This window comes from Lepidochelys kempii, chromosome 25, assembly GCF_965140285.1.
Source record: "Lepidochelys kempii isolate rLepKem1 chromosome 25, rLepKem1.hap1, whole genome shotgun sequence".
In the NCBI taxonomy this organism is placed as follows: domain Eukaryota; kingdom Metazoa; phylum Chordata; order Testudines; family Cheloniidae; genus Lepidochelys; species Lepidochelys kempii.
This window is the reverse complement of record NC_136404.1, coordinates 17,060,344-17,074,447: the sequence shown is the minus strand read 5'-3', so window position 1 is coordinate 17,074,447 and position 14,104 is coordinate 17,060,344. Positions and strand designations below refer to the sequence as shown.

At 59.2% G+C, this 14,104-nt stretch overlaps 1 protein-coding gene across 4 annotated transcripts in view; it reads left to right on the top strand.

The window, feature by feature from the left end:
* The window catches only part of NCAN (neurocan), an 84,725-nt gene that overhangs the window by 44,349 nt on the left and 26,272 nt on the right, over nucleotides 1–14,104 (top strand). For all 4 annotated transcript variants that reach the window (XM_073323876.2, XM_073323875.2, XM_073323874.2 and 1 more), the window contains exons 4-8: nucleotides 561–735; nucleotides 1,996–2,123; nucleotides 3,660–3,953; nucleotides 5,807–6,928; nucleotides 8,398–10,275. In XM_073323876.2, coding sequence (XP_073179977.1) covers nucleotides 561–735; nucleotides 1,996–2,123; nucleotides 3,660–3,953; nucleotides 5,807–6,928; nucleotides 8,398–10,275 — 3,597 coding nt within the window. The remainder of the gene's footprint in view (nucleotides 1–560; nucleotides 736–1,995; nucleotides 2,124–3,659; nucleotides 3,954–5,806; nucleotides 6,929–8,397; nucleotides 10,276–14,104) is intronic.

Genomic DNA, 14,104 nt, shown 5'->3' with positions numbered 1-14,104 from the left:
TTGGGCAAACACCTTCTCTGTGGTTAAACAGAAAACGGCAGGCTCCAGAGCTATCAATCCAGCCCCTTTCACCAGCATGGAATTTACTTTGTCCCTAAGACAAACTGACTCTGGGCAGAAGAGAAGAGTGAGGGGGGAGTTGAGAGCAGCCTTCAGCTACCTGAAGGGGGGTTCCAATGAGGATGGAGCTCGGCTGTTCTCAGTGGTGGCAGATGACAGAACAAGGAGCCATGGTCTCAAGTTGCAGTGGGGCAGGTTTAGGTTGGATATTAGGAAACACTATTTCACTAGGAGGGTGGTGAAGCACTGGAATGGGTTCCCTAGGGAGGGGGTGGAATCTCCAGCCTTAGAGGTTTTTAAGGCCTGGCTTGACAAAGCCCTGGCTGGGATGATATAGTTGGGGATTGGTCCTGCTTTGAGCAGGGGGTTGGACTAGATGATCTCCTGAGGTCTCTTCCAACCCTGATATTCTATGATGGGGGGGGGGGCTCCTTCCTCCCTGCGCAGCCCCTGTCAGCATTGTCCCCCTGCTCATGCCCTGCGTGTCCCCTTCTCCCCAGGTGTGGTGTTCCACTACCGAGCAGCCAGCAACCGCTACGCGCTGACTTTCCCCGAGGCCCAGCGCACCTGCCAGGAGAACTCCGCCGTCATCGCCTCCCCACGTCACCTGCAGGCTGCCTTTGAAGATGGCTACGACAACTGCGACGCTGGTTGGCTGGCCGACCAGACCGTCCGGTAAACGGGGGAGCCCCCGGATCCTGGGCGCTGTCAGGATGCGGCTTGTGGAGTCGCCCTATTGGAGAGTGGTGGGACTTGCTTGGTGATGGGGGTGGGACTATGGGACAGCTTCTCAGTGCAACGTGGCTGCTTTGTTTCTGCATCTTGCACCACACCTGGCAGCACCGGAGCCCTGGGAATCCATGTGACGTCGTACCCCTCCTTTGGAGACCCTAGATCCCTGTTTCCCTGTGGGCCCAGGCTCCCATAACACAGCCCTGACCCAGCAAAGCAGCCATGCCAGTGGCCCAGAGGCACCCAGCTAAGCAGAAGCCACTGAGCCATATATTCAGATAGCAGCAGCCTGCAAAATCTGCCCAAAGCAGGATCCCGTGCAGGGGCTTGCACATACAAAATGAGTGTGGAAAACACCATTGTGTCTGCAGATCAGGCAAGGGGTTTGGTTACTTGTGTACAGTGGTGCCTTTCCACACGCAGGCCTGTTCCATGCACACAGATCTGCTCCCAGCTCTGTCACTGATTCGCCGTGTGACCTTGAGTGAGTCATGTCCCTGCACTGTGCTTCCCTTTCCCCATCTGAAAACTGGGGAGAATAACCCTGGCAAGCCTGAGAGTGGGGGGTGGAAGGTGGTTAATCCCTGCCAAGCACTTTGAAGCTGCACTTCTGCTGTTAGCAAACAGCTAACCACAGAGGATTGCTCTCCTTTGGGTTCAGGACACAGATCTGCACTTACATCTCCCATCTATAAATCTCCAGCTCCCCCTGCCCCACTCCATCTCTCCCTCAGCCTGTCTCCATCCCCTTGGATATATAAAGAGATTTTTTCCCCCTCCACCTCTTCTCCGTTATAGTTGAAATTGCCATCAGACACCCTCAGCTTCTGACCTGAATCAAAGTGACGGCTGCTTGATTCCAGTGCGGTTCCCTGTGGCGAGTGATTCTCTGCTAGATCTGAGTGTCATGCAGCCAGATCCGTCACAAATCCTGAGAGCCGGGGCTCGGCATCTCTGCTGTCAAAGGGCCCCCTGCAGAGACACCAGGCCCCTACCGCCACCCCAGCTCCCTGCAGAAACCGGTGGGGATGCTGTGAAGCCGTGACCCCCCCCCCATTTCCCGCTTTGTACGCTAGGTTTCCTGCTTTAAAGCATAGCAGCACGGAGGGAGCATCTGTTCTGTGGCTGTCCGAGGCTTGTGGGATGGGCAGGACAAGGGCTGATCCAGGCCTGTGACTGCTGCTCTGCACCTTCTCCCCGCAGGTACCCCATCACGCTCTCCAGACCTGGCTGTTACGGAGACCGCAGCAGCCTGCCAGGCATCCGCAGCTACGGGGAGCGGGAAGCCAGTGAAGCCTATGATGTCTACTGCTACGCCAGGGAGCTCCAAGGCAAGCCCGGGGCACGGGCCCCTTCCCGACGACGCTTTCCTAGGCAGCCCCAAAGGGCCCCTCCTGCCACCTGCTTTCGGGGTCTGGGAAGCGGGTCTGGGACCTGGCTGGAGGTGGGCAGATAATTGCACCCGGCATCTCTGGGCTGGAAGCGTCTCTCCGGCAGGGTCCCCAGTCCCTGCTGGGTGCAGAGAAGCCAGGAGGATTTCTACCCCAAGAGGTTCAGGGCAGGGAGCGGGCTCTTTGGTGCCAAGCCCTGGCCATCTCCCCTCCACCCGCAGCCTCCCCTGCTGCTCTTTGAGAGTCAATAAAAGGCTCTGTGAGGGCCGTTCCGCAGCCAGCGCCGGGTGGCTCCTGGATTGGCGATGCACCGCTGGCTGCACGCCGCCCCCAGGGGACAGTGATAAACCAAGGAGCACCGTGCACCTGGCTGTGCCTTATTGCTTAAGCAATGAAGACTTTAAAAATGCATTCCTCCTCTCCGAGCTCCCCAGGCTGACGGATGCTGATTTCACGGCCGTGTCAGCAAACGGAGCAAAGGAGAATTTATTGCCTCTTTGCCCCTGAAGCCCTTCTGGTTACCTTGAGCGGTGGGGTGGCTCAGGGATGTGATAGCTGCACCCCCTGGGATTTGTGCTTTGGCAGGCTGTGCAAGCTAAGCAGGAGTAGACCTGGTCAGTGCTTGGAGGGGAGACCCTAGGGTCTCTCAGCAAGTGGAGGTGATGTTTGCCCTTTGGAGCCAGTCCTGCACCAGTTTCCTGGTAGGATGACAGCGGGCGCTGTGCTGCTGGAGGGGCTTTTCTTCAGATGAGAGGGGAAGGTGGGGCCCTGAGTGCTGATCGGTAGCAAAGGTTCCCAGGCCTGTTGTCATGGAGTGTGGGGGAGTCTGGGCCCTGCACCCCTCTTCCTGGGATTCTCCATGACTCTCAGCCAGCCAGTAAAATGGAAGGTTTATTGGACAACAGGAACACAGTCTAAAACAGAGCTTGTGGGTACACCCAGGACCCCTCAGTCAAGTCCTTCTTGGGGGGCAGGGAGCTTAGACCCCAGCCCTGGGGTTCCCTGCGTTCCTCCACCCAGCCCCAAACTACAACCAAAACCCCCCAGCAGGCTCCCTCCTGCAGCCTTTGTCCAGTTTCCCGGGCCGAGGTGTTACCTCCCCCTCCTGGCTCAGGTGACAGGCTCTCAGGTCTCCCATCCCCAGTGAAACCCCCCTGCCACATCCCCAGGTCAGCACTCCCCCGTCCCTGCTGCGTCACACCTAGGCAACGCGAGCCCCCGTATCTTGGCTGGATGCCAGCATGAACCTGACATCCCTTGTGTGGGTTTTATTGGATGCAAGAGGCCCAGATCCTCAACTGGCGTAAGTCAGCATCACTCTAGTAAAGTCAATGGCTCTGTTGCTCCACTCGGCTTCAGTTCACATCCCAGCTGTTGTACAGCACTGTTAAGCTGCGGGTGCATTCTACCCCAGAGGCAGCTGCACTGGGAGAATGGGGAGCTGCATGCATCAATGGGCTTTTCTTCCCCTTGCAGGGAAAGTGTTCTACGTCTCCACGGCCGGACGGCTGACGTCCCAAGGAGCCAGGAGGCACTGCCAGACCCAGGGGGCCTCGCTAGCCACCACAGGCCAGCTGTATTTAGCTTGGAGGGATGGCTTGGACCAGTGCGACCCAGGCTGGCTGGCAGACGGAAGCGTTCGATACCCGATCAGGACCCCACGTAAAAAATGTGGAGGGGATGAGCCAGGCGTGAGGACCGTGTACCAGTTCCCCAACCGGACTGGCTTCCCGGGCCCGGCCATGAAGTTTGATGCCTACTGCTACAAAGGTAGGTGGGAAGGAGGGCACCCCTTCCGGGGACAGATCGGACCAAGGATGATGGGCTAGTCCAGTTTCTGATCCAGAATCACCCTACGTGTCGTTAAAAGCTCCTGCCCGCCCCACGACCCTGGTGCCCACCTGTCCCCGTGCCGCCCGCCCGCCCCACCACCCTGGTGCCCACCTGTCCCCGTGCCGCCCGCCCGCCCCACCACCCTGGTGCCGCCTAAACCTGTCTGTCTCATAGACACAAAGGCCATGGGGCCGGGTGGATAGATTTTGGAGGTGAAGCTCAGACCTACCCTGGGAACAAGCAGGGCCTCCAGCCCTTTGGGTGCTGGTTTCTGCTCCCCTGTTAATTCCCACCACATGCACAGGGCTCCCCCTCCTCTGGGCAGGCAGCGAGACATGACAGAGCAGCACCGGTGCCCTGGGCTGCCTGGGAATTGATGGGCATGGCCAGCAGAATTGCCTCGGATGAATGTTTGGTTGGGGAATTAATCAGAGAAATGCGGGGAACTCCAGTCAGGGCAGCCTGGCCCTGTCACTGTGCGAATAAACCTGTCCCGGTGCGAAGGTTGGAGCTGAGAGCCTGGAGCAGGGGAGGGGACCACATTGGGGCAGGGAGAGGATGTGGGGGGAGGAAGGGAGAGCAATTCAGCTCTTCAGAGGTGCCCCCCATGTTCCACCCAAGCCCTCTGACTGCCTCCTGGGGGTTATGCTGAGAAAATCAGCCCTTTCGATGCTCTGGTCCCCTCCCCTCTGTCTCTGGCCGAGCAATAGTCGCAGGCTCTGCCCGAACCCCACATTCCCTGTGTCCCGTGCTGCTGCTGGCCTGGCTGGGGCGCTGAGGGCTCCTTCTATTGCCCGGCAGCCCCACACCAGGCAGGAGTGGCAGGGATTGGCTCCCAGACAGAGGCACAAACCCCTCAGCTGGGAGAAGGGCACCTGTGGGCTAGCTCCTTGTGGGTGGAGTTGAAGGGGGTGAGGGTTAGGGAACAGAAGGAACCAGCCCATGCCCCCATGGGGAAATACACGAGCCCTGCTGGGCTATGGGCTGCTGAGGGAGCCTGCCGGCCAGAGCCCCCCAACACCTGTGTGGAAATACAGCTGACCTATTTCATGTCGCAGCAGCGAACTGGAGACAGCTCCCTTCTGCAGGCCCCATAAATCACCCGGCCGGCGCCTTTGTCCGAATCCCCCTGGCACTGAGCAGCCTCAAGTGTCCGGACTAGTGCTCCTAGCACCCAGCAGAGCCAGGCCGGGAGTGTTAAAGGGGTTTAGGTACCTGAGATGCGGAGCGGTTGTGTCTCGGGCACCTGGAGAAGTCCCACAAGGTGCCTACCTGCATCGTCGGACCCCTGAATCCCTTTACACACCTCCCATGGCTCGGTTCCCCACCTGTGCCATGGTTTTGCTCTGCGTGCGGTCACCCCTCCGTTAACGACCCTGGCGTGAGGCTCGGAAATCCCTCCATTACTCCCTGGGGATGGTGCAAGTCGCTGGGCCCAGCACCTCTCCCAGTGCCAGCTGCCTCTCACACAGTCCATTAGAGACTCAAACAGGAAACGGGCTCGTTCTGGCATTCCTGTCCCCCCCGCCTCCCCCCGCGACCCTGCGTTCACTCACAAGGCTTCGGCTCCCCCACGCTCCTGCAACCCCATAAGGGTCCAGAGCCAAACGAGACCTCCAGGCCCCCAGGTTTCACCTGGCTCTGGGTCCAGGTCTGGTTCGCAGGGCGGCTTCCCGCCCTCGCTGGGTGAATCCCACTGAGTCCCTGTTAGCACACACCCAGTTCTCGTCTCTGTGTCCGTTCGGGTCAGAGCAGCCCATGTCAGCTCCTGCTCATTCATCTCTTTGCAGTGGGTCAGCAGCCATCCCCTTCACAGAAGAAACCAGACGAGTTGAGTCCTGAAAAAACAGAGAGCAGCCTGAATCATGGGCAGCCGGAGCAGGATCTGGATGGGTTGGAGCCGGCGGGGCCTGACCCTCTGGGCATTGACAACGTCTTGGTGGAACATGCCGAGGAGCAGCTGCCTCTGGAGCGAAACGAGCTGATCCCCAAAGAGCGCAAGGACCCCAGCGTGTCCGGGGACTCCAGGGAGATCACCCGCGATCACTACAGCCTGCAACACAAGCTGCTGGGGCCAGTCCTGTCAGAGGACGAGCAGCTGCAGCTGGTGACGGCTGGCCCAGCTGGGAAAGACCCAGAGCCTCCCCAGGTGGGATCCCAGAGGGCAGCTGCCACAGTAGCTCCCATTCTGGAAGGGGCCGAGGTTCTGGCTGAGAATGTGTCTCCGAAACCCTCTTCAGTCTCCTTTTCGGCTGGGCCGGGGGAAGATCAGTCTCTGAATATGGTCGACCAGGCACCAGTGCAAGGGGTGAGCAGTGACCAGGGAGCCCACGAGCCGCTGGGCTTCACCACAGGTCGCTGGGAGGAGACACCTGGCCCCAGCCAGTTGACCTCTGTGGAAAGAGATGCCCCAGCCCTGGGGGAAACCACCGATGCCTTCCAGCCAACCTGGCGTGGTGGCATCACACAGGGGCCCCTGTCAGCTGATCTGCAGCCGCCTTCCCAAAGACCTGCCCCAGAGCTCCCCCAGGAACATGTTGCTAGCACCGTGGCCCAGGATGGCCTGGGGCTCTCATCTGCTGCCAAGGAGCCCGAGCAGTTGAGCCCTGCCACTCTGGATGAACCCAGCCATCTGCCCCACGGCCCTGAATCCACCAAGAAGAGTGTCTCCTCGGGGCTGAATGGCCGGTACTTCCAGCTGCAGCGCAAGGGACAAGCCCAGGGTGTGGATGGGAACGCTTTGGGGGGTGTCACGCCCGCCCCTGGCCTGGCGTGGGAGATGACAGGTCCGGCAGACAATGCTGTCGAGATCCTCCCCATGTCCAAGCCCACCGCCAAGGCCCATGCAAGGGACCGCGCCTACCCCCTCTCCAACGAAGTAGATGAGCAGGCCGAGGGTCAGGCCGGCCACAGTGAGTATCTCTGATTAACCTCTTTCTGAGGGGGGGGTGAAGTGGAATTCTTTGCGGCCGCTGCAGCTTTATAATGCAGGACTGGCCATTTGCCCATGCGTTGGCCGGGGCAGCCCCCTGATCTGAGCGATTTGTATCTAGACAGAGAGAAGCGTTTCCCTCCCAGTTGTGCCAGTTTCACCCCATTCGGAGGACAGTCTGTTTCGCTCGTTACACCTGCAGTTTCACTGATGTCTGCAGGGTTATGCCTGATCTGCCGTGATCTGACTTCCTGTTCGCTCTATCATGGGAGCATCTACACTCCCAAGGATCGGGATCCCGTCATGCTGGGAGACTCACAGACCCCAGGCGAGATCTGGTGCCCATCAGGCCCGGCCCGGCGCAGACACTGGCTGAGATCAGGGGCCCGTTGGGCCAGGCATGGCACAGACAGGACCAGGTCCCTGTGAGGAGCTCAGGGAGATGGGGGGCAGTGAGCCAGAGAGCCTCAACAATACAACACCAGCCCCCCGCCTCACTCTGCCCCCTTCCCTCCTTATCCACAGACTCCCTCTCCCCATGCAAGGGCACTCCTCCCTTCCCCCCGCCCCCTCCAGGGTGCTGCCCATCCCCTCCCATCTGCACTGAATTCATCATCTGTATGGAAACAACTCCCTTGTTCTCGCTTCCCCCCACTCCCCGTCCCCTGCTCCCAGGGACTGTTGGTGACCTGAGCCCTTTCTGCCCCCTTACCCACCCCATTTCCCACAATTCCCCCTCCCTCACACATCTGAGGAAGGCTCCCCTGGACAAAGGGCCATCTTTCCCCCCTGCCCCGCCAGGAGAGAGAGCATCATGTGCATCCCCCCATCACCTGGCAATTAACCAGGCCTTCAGAGTGGGGGAGCCTCCTCCCCAGATGCTGCCTGAGTCATGAGGAGCCAGTAGCCATGGCAACCTTGCCTAGCTGGGATCTGCTGCTGCTCATCACGAGAGGCCATTGTCAAGTCCTTATGATGATATAGCAGCGCAAAGCGCTCGTCACAGCCCAAGGAGAGGGGCCGGGGTGCTGGGCGTCCATCCACTCAATAGCACCTCTCCTCAGACCCTTGTGCACAGACGGTGCTTTCCGTCCCAGGATCCCCCCGCACTGTATACCCACACCCTGCCCCTGAGAGCTCCTGGCCCGTGGCTGAGGAGCTGGGCAGAGCCAGGGCACGTGGCCTGTGTGGGACCTGTTGTTGTCTGATTATTGTATTTAAGTGAGCTGTAGCTCACAAAAGCTTATGCTCAAATAAATTGGTTAGTCTCTAAGGTGCCACAAGTCCTCCTTTTCTTTTTGTGAATACAGACTAACACGGCTGTTACTCTGAAACCTGTATTTAGAGGGGGGCTCCCGGTGTATCCGGTTGTATGATCCACACCCCCTCACTGCTCCTTTGCCCATGTCCCAGGGCCTTCTGCTAACCAACATCTCTGGCTTTTTGCAGAGCGAAGGGGATCAACCAACCAAGGGCACTCGCAGACGGGGACAGCCCCAGCACCCCCCTCACCATCCGCTCCCGACCAGGAAAAAAAGCCACAATGGACCCTCCGCCTGACACCACCGCTCCCCCAGCACAGCCGCTGGGCTCCCACTGACCAACCCCCAGCCAGCGACGGTCCTTGGGCGGCGCGTGCGGCCAACACCATCGGGGTGGGAGAGTCACTGATGGGTACTTGGGGGGTGGCAGAGACAGCAGCCAGCACGGAGGAGGGAAGACGGGACTGGAGCTCTGAGAGCACCCCGATGCTGGCTGAGCCGACGCCGGCAGCCAGTGGGCTGTCTCTGCGCCCGGCTGGCACCCTGACCCCAGGAGACACTCTCAGTCCACTGGAGGAGGCCGCTCTCAATCCGCTGCTCCCCAGCTCCAGCGTCCGAGGCGACTACCCCCAGGCGGGAGGCCTGGGGCTGCCGCCCCCTGGGGAGGATGTGGAGGATTCCTCTGGGGAGGTCACCTCCAATGAGGAGGGTGCCACCCCCATCCCGCCGCTATCTGCCCTCCCCAGGGCCCACATGCATGCTCTACTCCCCCCCCGCGCTGAGGATCCGGGGGCGCCCCCCTCCCCCCATCCCCACCCTGGGGGCAGCGAAGGCAGCGGCGCTGCGGAGTTCAGCTTCCCGGAGAGGAAGGGCAAAGACGTGACCTTTACTGAGAGGTTCATTTCCTTGCCTGGCTGCGCCGAGAGCTCCGGCTCCAAGGAGCCCAGGGAGAGAGCTGGCATGGACACCCACAGGGCTCTGGCCTTGGAGTCTCTGGATGAACCCCCAGGCCTGGAGGAAACACTGCCTGGCCCAGCCTGGGAGCTGAGAGAGGAGCGTGCAGAGGATGGGCAGGCTGAGCTGCAAGGCGAAGGCGCGGTCACTCATCCCGCTGAGGAGATTCCGGCCCCAGCACCTGCCCGCTCTGGCCCTTGGGTGCCACCAGCCGAGTTTCCAGCCAGCAACAGCGAGCCAGCCAGCCGCGAACCTGCCACGCAGCCCAGCCCAGCCTCAGCAATGACGGCCGGCTGGCCACAGCCACGGGAGCTGGAGGGGGAAGGCGAGGACATGAACTTGGCTGCAGCACTGTCCGGGGATGGGTCAGCGGAGCAAACTGTGGGTCCCCCGACACTCCCTTTTGGCACCACCCAGACCACGGCTCTGGACCCCTACAAGCCTGCAGGGACCAACTGGCCGGTGACCAGGAGGGGGCAGATGGCAGAAGGAGCCATCAACCTCCTACAGCCATCGCTGACAATCACGGAGCCTGCCCACTCCCCCCTACCAGGTCCCACACTCCCTGGCACAGTTGCTAACCGAGCCCCTGTAGCAGGACCAGCCCAGGCTGCTGTCACAATGACCAGGCTGCCAGGAGTCATGGGGCTCGAGAGCTCGCCCTCCGCACCGGCTGCTCCAAGCCACACAGAGCCCAATGCAGAGGATGTCTTGGGGGAAGCCAAGAGGGATGAGCCACCGACGCCATGGGGCTCTGCAGCTGGGCCGCCCCAGCTGGAACAAAGGATGTGGGTGAGCACCAGCCCTCAGGACCCCCTGCCCAGCTTGCCTACTGATTTATCCCTGCTGGTTCCTGGGTCCCGGGAGGAAGGCGTCCCGGAGCCCCTGGTGCGCGCCAGCCAGGCCTTCAAGGTACCCAAGGCGGAGCTGGACAGATTCATTCTCCAGCCCGTGATTGACACGGCCCAAGAGGGCATCCTGGCCGGGGTCCCAGGGCTTTCACTGGCGGACAGGGAGGCTGACAGCGGGAGCGGAGAGGAGCAAGTGCTGCCCTTTGTGGGGGAGAAGGAGAGCCTGACCTGGACTGGGGAGAGCAAGGCCAGCGCACTGGGTAAGTGACAGCCCGCAGAGCCGGGAATGGGGTCAAGGCTGTGAGCAGAGGGGGGGTGGCACCCGCTGGAGCCAGGCAGAGCATGTGCAGGAACTGAGCAAGTTCTACCCGTGCTCCCCACTCCCAACCTGTAGCCCCCTCCTCCTATCCCAGTCCTGGGCTCCCCCTCCAGCTCTGCCGATGCCCCTGAGTCATGCTGAATTGTGCTACTCAATGCAGTGGCTGTGTGGCTTGCCTGCCATTCCTGAAACCCTAGGACCTTCCCCAGGATTTGAACCCAGGTCTTCACAGCCAGGCTGGCAAAGCCAGTCCCCCAGAAGCCACTCAGTTCTGAGATAGGAAGCAGTCTGCACATTGCAAGATGCCATTCTGTGTCCCCCCCCCACTTCTCTTCCCTTGCTTGCTGCTGCTCCTGATCCCAGGTTTCTGGGTAGCTGCATCCCACCCCTGCACTTCTCCCTCCATCCCAGGGCCTGACCAAAAGCCTGATGAAGTCATGGGGGACGTCTGGGGATGCAGGACCCTGCCCTGGCAGTGGGCGAGGTCCCCCATCTCGATTCACATGGAACAAGGAGCAAAAATATCCATCTTAGTTTCCTGGCTCTGCTGCCCGGGCAGCTATCCCAGTGCCCTGCACAGAGGTTCTCCAAATGGGTTGGAATGAACTGCGTGGCCCCGCTGATGAAATGCAACTCAGATACAGTCAACTTGGCAAAACATAGCCTCAGCTTCTCCTCCACGCTGGCAGGCTCCTGGCATGCTGGCTCCTCTGAGGGGGAAACACAGCCGAGAGTAGCCCAGCGAGCAAGTCTGCCCAGCTGCTAAAAACCAGGGTGCATTCAGAGAACAATGGAGAAAACAGTCGATAGGCCCTCTAGGCTCTAGGAATGGATAGATAGTTACTAGGATTTAAGGCGGTAGATAGCAGGGTGGGTATGGGAATGGATAGATAGATGACAGATAAAGGGGGTGTATCGGGATAGATAGATAGATTAGATTAGGATTTTGGGAGAGAGAGACTAGACTCTAGGAATGGCGACAGATAGACACATACAGATATAGACAGATTGATTCAATGCTAAGGCCAGGGTTCAGGGGTCCTTATTTTATTAGCACCCATTTCCTCAGTGCTGAGTTTTATACAGAGCTCTCCTTCCAACCGTGACAGGGCTGCAGGCAAAGCCTGGATTTCTCAACGTGCTCCGTGCTGTTAGAGTGAGCCGGGAACCCATGGTTTTAAATATTTAATATTTGCAGTTGCTAATAATAATAGCTAGAGAGGCAGCTCCTGGCAGGGAATATTTAAGCATCCAAAGACTTTTAGTATCTGGGAAAAAGACAACAAATATTTTTGAAGTTTGGAGCCACTGAGAGGCGGGAAAGTCAACACGGTTAATATTCAGCAGTCTGAGGCCTCTGCGCTGCTGGTGAAATATGCATCAGCGCTGGGAGCTGGAGCTGCTGCTGTGCTGAGCCCCTGCAAACAGCTCCCTGATGGCCAAATGCGCTGTGGCACCTTGGCAGGAACCTGACACGACTGTATTGTTTCGGGGACAATACAGACTCTGTCCTGTGGCTGTGGTAATGCTGGGGGTGGGGCAGAGAAGCAGTCAGAGCTTCCCCCAGCGGGGAGGTAGGTCAGACTGGGACTCATACCTGGAGCGATTCCCCAACCCTCCCCACTGCCCCGGCTCTTGACCTGACTCAGGTGGGTTTCTTTCCCCAGCGCTGAGTGTGGGTGGGTGGCTGAGTGGGGGCTGCAGCTTGGTTCTCGCTAGGCCTGAATCGGAACTGGCCTCTTAGTTACAAGAGCCAGCCAGAAATTTTCCATTGGAAAATGCTGATTCCATGAAATCAAAATGTTTTGCGGGAACGTAACAATTTCATCTAAATTTTCACCAGAAATTTTTTGTTTCCATTTGATCCTTCAGACTTTGACGTCAATATGCTACACCGTGCTAGCCTATAATGTCATCAATGAATAGTCCCAACAATACGTTCAAACTATTTTTGGAATGTTTCATTTCATGAAAAATTCCCAGATTTTGACTTTTTTTGTCAGATTTGGGGGCAAAACCAGATTATGAACTGTTAGAATTTCCCACAGGCCAGGAGTTCCCCATGTTACAGCTCTGGGTATAACACTCAGTGTCCCTCCTTGCCGGCCTGTGGAGTGAGCCAGGCAGGTCCCATCTCCAAACTGCCCTCCCCCCCCCCCCCCCACCACACACACACCTAGTGTAGACCCACCCTCCTGGCCCCTATCCCTTACTCCCCCATCCTGGCGACAGTTCCCTGGCCACGCCGTCCCAGATTGCAGAGACATCCCTGTGTGGAAGCTGGCCATGCTGTGGGGTTGCTGGGGACAGGTAGCCCTGGCTACGGTCCAGTCCCAGAGTAACCTCTTCACCTTATCCGGGCTGGGTCTCCGGCAGCAGTGCAAGCAGCAGGGAGCACCTCATCCTGGGTGGAGCCACCTGGTGCACGTGTATAAACTGCGATAGAGAAGCCCCAGGCATGTCCCTTCCCTCTGCAGGGTGTTGCTCTGATCAGCCCCGCAGGGTGTTTATTGTGGATCCCGGTGAGTGGTGCCTGGAGCCTGGCCCCAGAATGCTGCCTTTCAGAGGTCTGGAATTTACCCGCCCATCCAAGGGCTTTGTTACAGCCTTTTGCTGCAGCCTCAGCATTCTCCGCACAGGCCTTACGGGTGTCCAGATCCAGGGGACCGCCCACTACACACAAATCCAAGCTGGCCACAGAACGGCACCTGAGAAAGGGGGGCTGTGCTCTCCTGCATACTGATGGGCAGGCCCGGGCCCCCCTGCATCCCTGCTAATAGATCCCAGCGAGCCCAGGGCAAGATGTGAGATGGTTTTAATAAGGTGCACTTGGGGCTTTGCTGTTGAACACATCTTCCTGGTAAAGCACTTACAGCTCCGAGGGGAAGCAGCTTGGACAGGATGGGGTTTCACGGGGCCAAGACACTGCTCAGCCTGGAAAGGGATGTTGAGTCTTTCTTTCTTTCTCTCCTATGGTTAGCCCCCTATCACTGGGTCTTGGTGGATTTATAACGAGAGACACAAACACTCAAAGCTGCAGTTTCCACGGTTTGCATCCGATGAAGTGAGCTGTAGCTCACGAAAGCTCATGCTCAAATAAATTGGTTAGTCTCTAAGGTGCCACAAGTCCTCCTTTTCTTAAAGCGGAGCTGTTCTTCCTGCACCCGGCTCCAGCATGCCCGCTCTCCCTCCATCACCACCCAGGGTGCAGCGCACCTTCACCCGCACGCTCAGTGCCCGCTTCACATGCATGCTTTCCTGGCCGCTCTCGAGCAGCGTCTCTGCTCCATTCCCATTGCCGGCGGGGATGGCGCATCCCCCGCCGTGCTGTGGGAGCTGGCAGCACTGATGCCTGCCGAGCAAACAAACCTCCGCAGGGCTCCTGGATTCTTTTCCCTGTCTCCAGCACATCTGCCTGCCCTGGCTGGCTAGGGCTGCTGCGACTGCCTGGTTGCTGGGGTTTGCTGCACCTGCGCTGGCCCCAGCTCTCCCCCGTCCCAGCTACCACCAGGCCCTGCTCTCCTCTGTTTCCCCTTCTGCTTTCTGACTGGGGTGGGGAGGAGGAGAAGTGGGAAGCCCAGCACCAATGGGCATCCCTACAATAACAAACCAGGGTACACAGCAGAGCACCCCTAGGCAGCCCTGCACTTACAAACTCAGGTGTGCAGTCTGGCAGCCATGCAGAGCCCCGGCAGCTGCAAGCCAGGTATGTTGGGCAGCAGAAGGGTAGGAAACGAGGCTGCTCTACCATTAACCTGGAGGTTCACGAG